The 11,817-nt window shown below is 27.3% G+C and overlaps 1 protein-coding gene across 4 annotated transcripts in view; it reads left to right on the top strand.

Moving 5' to 3' along the window:
* The window catches only part of LOC102674399 (lachesin-like), a 483,275-nt gene that overhangs the window by 356,101 nt on the left and 115,357 nt on the right, over positions 1 to 11,817 (top strand). For 3 of the 4 annotated variants that reach the window (XM_006618850.2, XM_006618851.2, XM_031512013.1), the window contains exon 4: positions 1,103 to 1,325. In XM_006618850.2, coding sequence (XP_006618913.1) covers positions 1,103 to 1,325 — 223 coding nt within the window. The remainder of the gene's footprint in view (positions 1 to 1,102; positions 1,326 to 11,817) is intronic. The other variant, XM_006618852.2, reaches the window with a different exon arrangement.

Raw genomic sequence — 11,817 nt, 5'->3', positions numbered from 1 at the left:
CGAACCTTTACGATTTTTCCTTTTTTTTTTTTTTTTTTAGAAAATATAAGAGCAGAGAGTCAAATGTTCGTTTAACAGTTTTGATTAATCTTAAAATTTTCCAAGTTTTTTATACATGTGGAGGAAAGAACATGCTATTTTCAAGGATTATTCGTAGCATTCTATTAATCTATTTGCCTAGTTATTTTTGAAATTAGTTTGTTTTATTATACACAGATGTTATAAATATTATTATTATTAACTTACTGAAATAAATAAAACTCTGGATAGAATATAAATTATAAAACTGCATGTAAGAATTAACAATAAAGTTTATCATTATTTATCTATTTGTTTACATCTATTTACTTATGAGATATATAAATACAAATAACTGTAGAAAATAATACTCTAAATACATTTAAATGTTCGATTTGAACAACAAAAATTTTATATGAAACAAACTATATTTATTTAATTCTTTTATTGAATCTACTATTTGCAAATTGAATAGTGGATATTGTCAAACTGTATTACTTGATTTCCATAAGTATAATTGCATTTAATATCTAAAAATGTTAAGGAATCATACCAAGGTTAATTTTTCTTCATATATACTTCTTCATATATTCTATTAGAAAATAATTAATTTAAAAAATGTTTATTCTTTAATTTTATACAATTTAACATTTGAAAAATAATATATATATATATTCATCTGTTCTTTCATAAAGTTCATCACGAAAATTATATTAAATTAAACTCATTCTATCAATTATTGAAATTGATTCGAGCGATTTGCGAAAGAAAAATTTATTGAGATCTCCTTAATTCGACACCAGCCATGGGACGTGTTCAATTAACGAGGCTCCACGTATAATTTGTAGCAACCGAATTAAACATTACAACACATAACTTACATATCCACGATCTAAATAAAGATCGTATCGCGTGTAAATTCGTAAAATTAATCGATTATACGGTTTAACCAAATATTTTCGAATTTTTCATTCGAAAAGAAATGAAACGTATCCATCTGATGATAAATTCGCGAATAATTGCCAAAGAGACAGCTACAAATTATTCGATCAACCGACTGAAGACACGTTTTTCTACTTTACAGATGACGTTGCAGGTTTCCTGGGTCCGGCATAGGGACGTCCATCTGCTCACTATCGGCCGTTACACGTACACGAACGACCAACGATTCAGGCCGATCCACAATGCGCAGACGGACGACTGGACATTAGAAATCAAATATCCGCAGCTTCGGGACAGCGGTTATTATGAGTGTCAAGTATCAACGACGCCGCACATGAGTCATATCGTGTATCTGGATGTGATCGGTGAGTTTTTCTTAAAGAGTAACATTTTCTCGTGGCATTTAGTAGATTCGAAAGATCGTTCGAAACGAAATTTTTCATTTAATGCAGAGTTTATATTGATATTGATATAAATGTTACATATTTTTATTAAGAAATGAATTTTTAAAAAAAAAACTTATCGTAGTTATAAATATAAATTGTGAGAAACAATAGTGTAACAAGAATCGAATAATAATATTTTTGTATAATGGATTTCGATAGGCATGTATCATAAAAAATTTATTTATTACACAGTGTTTCCTATTGACTGGATACTTCAGGAAGGATGAAAAAGTTATCAAAAGTGATTTTTTGAATAATAGAAGAGATTTTAAAATTTTATTCTTTTTAATGAAATTATATAAGAGATAGTTTAATTTGATATTTAAAGTTTATCATATGAAAGACAAGGAAAGCATGATCACATTACACTTTCCTCATAATATATATTCAAACTTATTATAATTTCATTTAAAAAAATGAAATTATTCTAAAAATTTCTCCCGCTATTCTTAAGTCAAACAATTTGTGTTAAAAATAATTATTTTAATCACCATTTTATAACACTCTTCATAACAAAGTTAAAAACTTTTTTTTACGTGTATATCCTATATATTTCCAAAATTTAATTGCATATCAATGACATTAGAAAATTTCGAAGATAAGAGGTCCAACTCAAAAATTTCCAACTCGAAGTTTAATTCAAAACTACGATACGTACTTGATCACTGATCGAAAACTCCAAGTTTCTTGAGCATATATTTCCTCCTCTAATGAGATGAATTTTGCATCTGTGACATCTAAAAGTAAGCCAAGATTTTTGCATAACTTGGAAGAGTGATTGAAAGCAGTCCATCATCGTCGTATGATTTTTAATTAAACGTTGCAAGGTGGGCTGATCGCATACGCAACAATTAGTTAATTCTAATCTGAATCTGCCCCAGTTACTTGGCCATTGCGCGAAATTTAAGCCAAGCTTAAATCCTGGCACAGTGCCAATTGAACACCTGGGATTGGTTGATACCGATTTCGAGCTAAGCCACGACATCGAACAAGGGTTTGATTACGCGAGATTACTTCCCCAACTTGAATTCCGACTGGTTAAGCTCTGTTTTCTATTCCTCGCGAAACTGATACGAGTGCACACGAAACACGGCAATCGTTACTCCCACTATCTTCTTAATCGGTATTTATACTCGTGGGACGATCCTTTATAGGTCGTTACAATGGATTACCTGCTACAATTAATTTCTCTGCCAAATGTTAATCACTTCCGAGTACTCGCTCATTGGATCGCGCGTCCATTATTGGCTGGAACGTTTTACATTTTCGCGATTTTAAAAATGTTATATGTTACAGGAATATATGTGAAACGAAAAATAAATTCAGGTCCTATTTTCTATTTTATTTCGTTTATATTTTGCGTTAAAAAGTAACGAGCGTTGATTCGTTATTTTATTAGAAATGACAGTGTTATGAGAAAATGTAATGTTTTATGCGTGATGTAGAAAGGTAGTGTAAGTAGTATAATGTATTTTGAAAGTTTGTTCCGGAAAATTTGAAAGATTTTACAGTTTAATTTAGAAAATGTGAAGAAAAACGATGTGAATAACGTAACTCGTTATAAATCGGACAAAAACGAATTTTATATTTATTAAATTTTAATTTTGTAAACGTTTCTTCTTAAAAATTTTAGAATTTAAAAATTTTAGAATAAACATTTTGAGTTCTTTTTTAATATAATTAATCGAATTAAAGTATATATTTTTATAAAATAATATTTATACACGAAAATGAATTTGATTTTCAATAATTTTCTAAAAAATTAGCGAACTTTATGTTTATGATCTTTTGATTTCACTATTCTTTGACCATTCATCAACCCCATAAAGCTTGCAAACTTATTCCGTTATAGAATTTATATTTTACAATCTACAAGAGAAAATGTTAGTGCTTGCCCAACGAATGTCTTGCGTGAAATTTGCCCTAAAGATATCTACCATTTTCTTTAACCTAAAATTCTAGTTTCAATTACCATTCTTTATTTGTATAGAAGGAAACTATTTCCATATAAAAACTAATCCAATTAAAAAATCTATAAATCAGAAAAAGATAATAGCATATTAAATATAATATAAAAAATTGCTTGCGTTTTGAAGGAAAACAATTTTCTTAAAAACGAGTCCGTTTAGCCAGCATTTATGCAACTAGAACCCGAGTGCTCGAAAAAAAAAAAAAAAAAGAAAAAAAGAACGAACGAAAGAGAAAGAACAGGAAAAGAATGGCGACGTTGTTTAGCCATTCACACGTTAAACGTTCTTTGTTCTCCTGGTTTTACCTTTCTAAGTATTACTTATAGCAAGGAACGTGATACTGTGTCAAAAACTTTTAGCCCCTACTTACGAAACAACTTACATTCTGTGCAAAGTACGTAGTATTACGTTATCTGTTACGAAATTATAGCAAACTGGAATAAAAATTTTTATTTACATAATTTTTGTGAAAAATTTTTAAGGAAATTCATACATTCACAATTTGTTTAAGAAATAAAAATTCAAATTTTTTACATTAAAAGAAAGCTTTATATTCGATTGAATCTGCAACAATCATCTTATTTTTGTGAAACATGCAATTGCAAAAGATCATTAAAATATAGAAATTATTATTAATCAAGATATTTTCAGCTTTCTATGATTAAAATAATTATTTTTTTAAAAATCTCTCGAGTTTCTTATTTTATTCAATTTTGAGATATTGAAATACTTTTAATTAGAAAGTGACCTGAGAAAAAAATATAAAAAATAAAAAATTTTTTAAATTTTTCATACAATTTTCTTACACCGTCCAATGGAGGAAAGAATAAGCTGTAATAAAATTGAAACTTTAATGGCTTCAATCATTAATATTTTAAGAAACAATACTATTACTGTTTGTCTAAAGACAATCCATATTTTATTAATTTCCATCTAAACGTTATATTTTATTGTTAAGCAAAATACAAAATGTAATACAACTATTTACAAAACATAATGGAAATTAATTAAAATTAATCACATTTTATATTTCATTTGCTGTTGCTGTTTTTCTCCATGCTAATGCAATCAAAATAATCTCATCGTCAGCCAATGAAAAGGTATTGCTAATAAGTTTCGCGACACGACAATTATTCCAAGGGAATTTACACTCCAATTTGTGCATTTGTTTCGCGCGTCAAAGGTTGTTCAGTCTCGATGTAAACAGCCACGATGAAAACGAAACAGTCGCGTTAAGATCTTCAACGTCTATTCTCATTTCTCTTTCTTGTATTGCACCTTTATAACCATTTTGCCCCAAGACGAAGGGCAAGTAGCTCTCTGGCAACCTTTAATAACATCGTTTCTGTCACCTCTAAGACCGGCAAATTTACTCGAGAAAACGGAAGGAAATACGATGAATTCTAGCCGATAAGAAGCTGGACAGAAATGGATAGAGTAACGACGATGAAACGTCGCGTTAATGAAAAATAATGTCTAAGATCCTTATTAGTGTTTTCATTAACCTTTATTATTATAGAGGCGGCAAGGTTACGAGCCGACGTTCTCCCCTTACGTGACCGTATTAAGGTAAAAATATGAACAAAAGAATAACTTGTAACCCGATGTTACGTTCACGTTGTAAAATTATTGCATGTTGGAGGAAAGCGAAGAAGCTTGATAAAATAAAATTTTGTGTTGATTGTTATTTTTTATGTTACAATTAAAATATTCGATGCATTACAATTTTGATAATTGTAAATGACGATGTATTAAAAATTCATCAAGATCATGAAATTGTAAAGATTTTGATGGTTGTTCATTAAAAATTTGTTAATAAAAATAATTTAGATTAGATTAGGTTATGTTAGATCATTGTCAAAAAATTATTAACCTAATCTAATTTAATCCAAGTTTAATAAAAATCATGAAACAAGAACATTTGTTTGACAATATCAATTATCATAATTTTTTGAATGAAATTTAAATACGACAAAACATAATTATTTTTTATATATTTTCTTTTGTATATTCGTTCATTACATTTTTCGCCATTTTACTTATTAATTTTTCATATTTATCAAAAATTAATATCCGCCATTTCTTCGATTTTTAATATGTCAAATATGTTATTAATATTACAACAAAAGAAAATCAGTGATCTCAAATTTATTTTTTTTTAACTTTAAGAAAGTAATCGCCTTTTTTATCCGAAACACTTGTTTAATTACTTATAAATCATAAGAAACGCAAAGATATCAAAAAAAATAGTTTGAACGAAAGTTGTACTTATTACTATTTAAGAAAATCTTTGCAACAAATTTCCAAAAAAGAGAACATAAATATTTTTTCAAAATAGTCACTATTTTTATATATAATCGGACAATTATGCGCATTAAAAATCATTAAAAATGTCGTTCATTTGTCTAATCAAATATTATAAACAGAAAAGCAATTACTTGAGTTATATCGTGTTACTTGCGAACATTGATGTCCTTCATTCTCTCCCTCCGTCGAAATGAGAGATTACATAAAATCGACGATTGCGACGAGAACGAAAACTATTTTATTGGCTCAGGTTTGCCCGCGAGATTTGGATCTAATTCGCAAGGAAATCAGTAAATTGATTGCAGGTGGGTAAATATTGCTTGGTACTATCTTCAAGTAGATGGATTCCAAACTTTCGGTAGCGAAGGCAGTTCGCAAATATTGCCACTTCCTCGCCCCGAGTTCGATGCTTATACAGGAAATCGGGCTCCCGTTTGCACACTATTATTGCTGCGCCTCGCCATCTTCGCGGTGTCTTCGCGGTTTTAAACTTTAAAGCACGACGATTTTCTTCTGACGAATATTTCGTGAAAACGTGAAAATATTGAAATTTTAGGAATGCGAGTTCTTCGATAGAAAATAATTTCTATGATGTACTTTAAAGAAAAATTCTTATAATGTTATTGTATTGATAAAGTTTGTTTAAACAAAAAAGAGACACGTGAAATATCACTTAAAAACTCTTTTTATTTAAAAAAATAATTAATTATTTAAAAAGAAAATTTCATATACGTATCAAGAAAGGATACGTAAGTAGTATAAACTGTTACAAATCAGACGGGTCATTTATCAATGTGATTCAATTTTTTATTTATTAAAACGTGATTATTATAAATTTGCAATATTTATTTGTTTAATATAATCAATTAAGAAACATTCGTATCCATATACAATTTTTATAAGGAATTTTATATTCCATTTTCATCTACAAGCATTTTTTATATAATAATTGTGATTGAATATATTTATTCTTAAAATAAATTTTTCTTCGAATTGAATAGAATATATTGTAGTAGCATAAAATAAATTAAGAATAGATTGAGTCAAAAATTTTAAAATAAGATCAATAATTTCGCTTTTAGTATATTCTTTCTAAGATAAATTATATTTTAAAATATATTGTTGCAATACTTGTAAACAAAATGATTTGTACTTTTCATACTTGAACAATAATCATTTCCTTTAAATAGTAAAAGAAATATACTAATATAAAAAAAATATAAAATTAAAAAAAAAAAAGAAATACGGTGTCGATAAGCCTCTTCGAAATCGTCAATCTTCAAAAGCATATTTTTCAAGGAACGGATAATAACATAATTCGTCAAAGTATCTTCGTGCCACAAAGTTTCACCAAATATCCCGTTTCAATCCGTACCAAATTGTCTTCTTTAAACCAATATCGTCGATTCAACCGTTGTAATTATCTTCTCGAACTTAACGACCGTTCGAAACCTCGAAAACCTTCTCCAACCACTTCCCCCCTCCTCTCCTTCCGAGCGAAGTGGTTTTGCGAGTTCGAATAGGAAAAAGATAATTCCGATTGGCACTCAAGCACAACCGATTTCCCGCATCCCACTTTATTCCCGTTTCCTGAAATTGTTTCCATCCAGTGTTGTCCCGGATACACCTCTCCCCCTTCCCCCTCTAATTGTTTCCTTTGTGATTTTAATTTTCCTCGCCCTCCCTCGCTCGCTGCCTTTATCGGCTCAATCCGACGATATTCTTGAACGCTTCTTCGATTTTTCTTATAACGAGTTTCTTTTAGCATCGCCGGAGACGAGCCGTTCCCTAGATTTGGTAATGCAACTTTAAAGGGGAGAAAGAAACAAAGAAAGAGATGGAAAATACAGAGATAGAGATTTTTTTGATATATACATCGTATAATGCTATTCAGTTATAGGAGAATCTATAAAGTCTTTGATTTTGATATGTGTTCTTAAAATGTATCATTTTTGAATATTTCTTTCTTATGATGATAGTCATACTGATATTTGCAAAAAGAGATTGTTATTTATCAACTATTTGTATTGATATTTAAAATGAATAAAAATTAATAGATTGGGCGAGGCTTTCCTTGGAAAATAAATAATTTGATTAGAATAATCGAAATGATAAAATATCAGTTAAATGTTTAAATTTATCTTTTGGCCATTGTTATCTCGATTAAGAGATAAGAGATGAAATTACAAGTTATTATAAGAAAAGTTAATCATAGTCAAGGTAATCAGAGTTTGTGCTTTTCCTATAATTACTAGCTATTTTTAAGGAAAACGTTTAATACTTTAATTAAAAGTTCAATTTAATTAGGTACATACAATGTCTAAGATGCATATTTAACTACTGAGATTTTTCAATCAATCGAACTTATTACCCGTGACCTAATTTCCGCTATTTTTAATCTTAAATGCAACTCGTCGAACAGCCTCTTAAGAAGCATTCAGACGATAAATATACAAGCATAGATAATTCTTTATGAAAAAGTAAGAAAAAAAAATTAAATAAAATTTTTTATGAGATCAATGTTTTTAAGAGAATCAAGTTTGAACATTTTTTAAGTGCAATTGGTTAATTTTTGATTGAGTATAAATAAAATATCGATAGAAGATTATTATATGAAAATAAGCAAAAAATGTAGAATAAAATTGTATTGTTTAAGTTCTTGTTTTTTAAGAAAATTTCATTTCTATTTAAAACATTTTCAAATTTGATTTTCTTAAAAGGCTCAAACGAAAAAGTTTTATCTATCTTTTTCTTTTTTCTTACTTTTTATTTATCATGTACATGTTATTATTTAATCTATATTATATTTCAAAGTTGTCAATTTTATCATACGTAATAGAAATCGATATATATTGAATACTTATAAAATGAGATCGTTTGAACGCTCCATTAAATACATCTCGTGGTTAATACCAAATAAGGTCAAGATACAGCTGACTTATCGTTATTGTTTTATAACCTTGTTTCATACTTCACTAGTTTAATATGAAACCTATCATATTTTAAGTACTTTATATAGAATGCTATATATCTTGAAAAAATGATTTCTCACAAAAAGATAAAACAATGATCACAAATAATGTGAAATACTAATAATACTAATATATTAAGTTCTGTATCAATTAATATATTTGAAACTCCATGACTTAAATTTCAAGAACTAAAAGAAGAACTAAAAATATATAATCTTTAATTATAGATTTAATTATAGATTTCAATTTATCGAAATTTTTAAGTAAAAGAGATTCGAAATCAAAATTGCACGAAGAAACCTTCTATAAAATTTAATAATTTTCCAGTTATAATGTTTTAAAGAAAAATTCAATTTTTCTTTATTATTAAAATGTAAATTATTTATTGTATAAATATAACGTATAATCATGAGATATTAATGAAAAATATTAATGAAAAGCGATTGGTTTAATTAATTAAATGTCATTCTCAACAAAATATTATAGAAAAAATAATTCTCAAGAATATTCTTAAATGTATTCACATTGAAATAAATAAGACAATATCGATGAATGATTGGTTTCTGATATCCGATGACCACATAATTATGAACTTAGAATTGCAGATGGCGCAGCGATAAAAGTTCTACTTATAGAGTTAAATTTTGACAACTTTTTGCAAAGTTTAACTATTCTAAACTCGAGTTACAGAGGTAAAATAATGCATCTAGATACGTGGTAAATAATTTCAGTTGAAGTTTTATTTCAATTTATAGAGATTTTCGCGGAAAATAATGGACAAAGTTATTATCTTCTAGAAGTTTTCAAATTATAGAGATTCGAGTTATCAAGATTCAATTGTAATGTAGATATACTTTCACATGACTAGAAGATACTATAAAAAATACAATATATTATTTTTCATTTAAAATAATACTTTCAAACTATTTTATTACTAGTTATGCAAAACTTTATTTCTATCAAAATGAAAATAAAATCTGATAAAAAATAGTAATAATGTAGTTTGTATTTCATCTTTTACATCCTGAAACCTATAAATGCTTCAACCTCTTCTGCATGCTCTGCAAATTTTCAGTAATTCCTTCCTTTTCTAAATCAACTTCATCTCTGTCATTCCACCATTGACTTTAATCCTCAAGAGTCTGAACGACAATGAATTTACTTTTACGCTATGTCGTTTGTTCTTATGAGCTGATGTTGATTATAGGTAATTGTGAATCTAATAATAAAATTGGAATGTAAAGTCTAACGAAGATTTATATGAGAAAATGTTTTTGGTTGGAATTAAATTCTTTTAACAAGATATATTAATTAAAATATTTTATATTTAAAAAATATCTTAACTAAAAATTAAGATTTATTATAAATATAGTTTTATAGATAAAGTTTTTTTTTAAAATAAGTATGGAAAATTTAAAAGTCAATTAATAAAATTCATATTCTTTAATATTATAAATAAAGATGATTTATAACTCAAGAATTTATTTATTATTCAAATGACAAATAAACATTTCTAGTGAAATAATTACTTAAATAATTTATTAACTGAAATTTTTAAATAATAAAAATATTTATCAATATTTATTAATCAGTTTCTAAATCCTTCAATATAAAATTAGAAAAAAATTATAAAGATTCGAATTTATTTTATGTACATAAAATAAATTTTCATAAAAGAACTAAATAAAATAAAATAAAATAAGAACGCAACAGTAAATAAATTGCAATTCAATTACAATTCGAATTTCAATCAAGTTATTCCCAAGATTTTCTTCTTTAACAAAGATTCGCTCGTCAAGTTCGATACCCGTTATTTATCAAACCTACGTATTTTCAACCTTCCTCAATTCTCAGTTGGGTATTCACCTTCCTCACCACTTCTACAACTTCGTATCGTGTCGATCCTGAGTAACAGACAAATTTTGTTTGATCGTCGGTCGTTAACAACTTGTAAATACCAGGTATCTACGAGATGGTGACAAAGTGCAACATCTGCGCGAGGACAAGGCGCCTTCATGGTCGGACATTAGGTCGACTTGTTCCACTGACTAGTTTCTACACCGGCGCGTTGTTAGTTGACTTGATCTACTTGCGCCACACTTCGTCGAAACTTGCTTCTCACTTCTATATTCTCTGTTTTGTTCTCGAAACCTGTACGAGACGAATGCGAACAGAGAAATCCTCTTCTACGAAAGTCGATAACGTCTATTGTGTTATGAACGAACCGAGTCGAACTATAAGATAAAAGGAGTTTGTTTAAAATTGGATCAACATTTCGTATATTATCGAAATAATGTTATTATGTTTTTGACAGTTTGAAAATACATAACTTTTAATTTGAAAAATTAACAATTCTTACAATTTAAATATTAATTATAATATATATATATATATTATTAATGAATCATAATACAAGATGTTCTTCAGTTTCAGTTTTATACTTTATCTGTAATAATAATCGTAGTGATTATTGTAAAAGTTGCAAAAGTCATTTTTCTTTGAAATATATACATTATTATACATATTAATTTCGAAAATTTCATAATTTTTAGAAGATTCAGATTATTTTGAACAATTTATTTTATTATTATAATTATTATTTTATAAAAATTATTTTTTCTTGAATTGTATATATTTTTTTTATAAATCAACAATTTTGTAAATTTAAAAATAAAATAGATAATTTTTATTTCTATTTTCTTCTATTAATCTATCTATAATTAATAAATAATTATGATTCAATCTATAAAAAAATTTATTTTATATATATATTGTCACACAATCAATAATAAATTATTCATCTAAATCACTTAATATAATTAAATTATTGATAATCTAATCTATAACAACAATATAATTTAAAAAAAAAAAGAACAATCTTAACGTACATTCAACACGTATTATTATTTTACATGTTACATTCAAAATCAATAGTTTTCTCTTCTTAAAAAAAAATTCAACACAATTATCTACAACACGCTCTCATTATTCCATAAGATAAGGTCGAAAAGTTTCACCGGGAAATTAATAATCGCACAAGCACCGTGCAAGCATGCGATCCAACTCGGTTATCAAAGGTTTCGCCAACGTCGTGGAATCCTTATCGAATTTCTCTTGTTGCAACATCGTTGAGTTTGATTTCCAAACCCGTTACGTAAATGA

This window comes from Apis dorsata, unplaced genomic scaffold (assembly GCF_000469605.1).
Source record: "Apis dorsata unplaced genomic scaffold, Apis dorsata 1.3 scaffold_376, whole genome shotgun sequence".
Lineage (NCBI taxonomy): Eukaryota > Metazoa > Arthropoda > Insecta > Hymenoptera > Apidae > Apis > Apis dorsata.
Note: the sequence above shows the minus strand (reverse complement) of the source record. Positions and strands in the feature narration are given on the sequence as shown.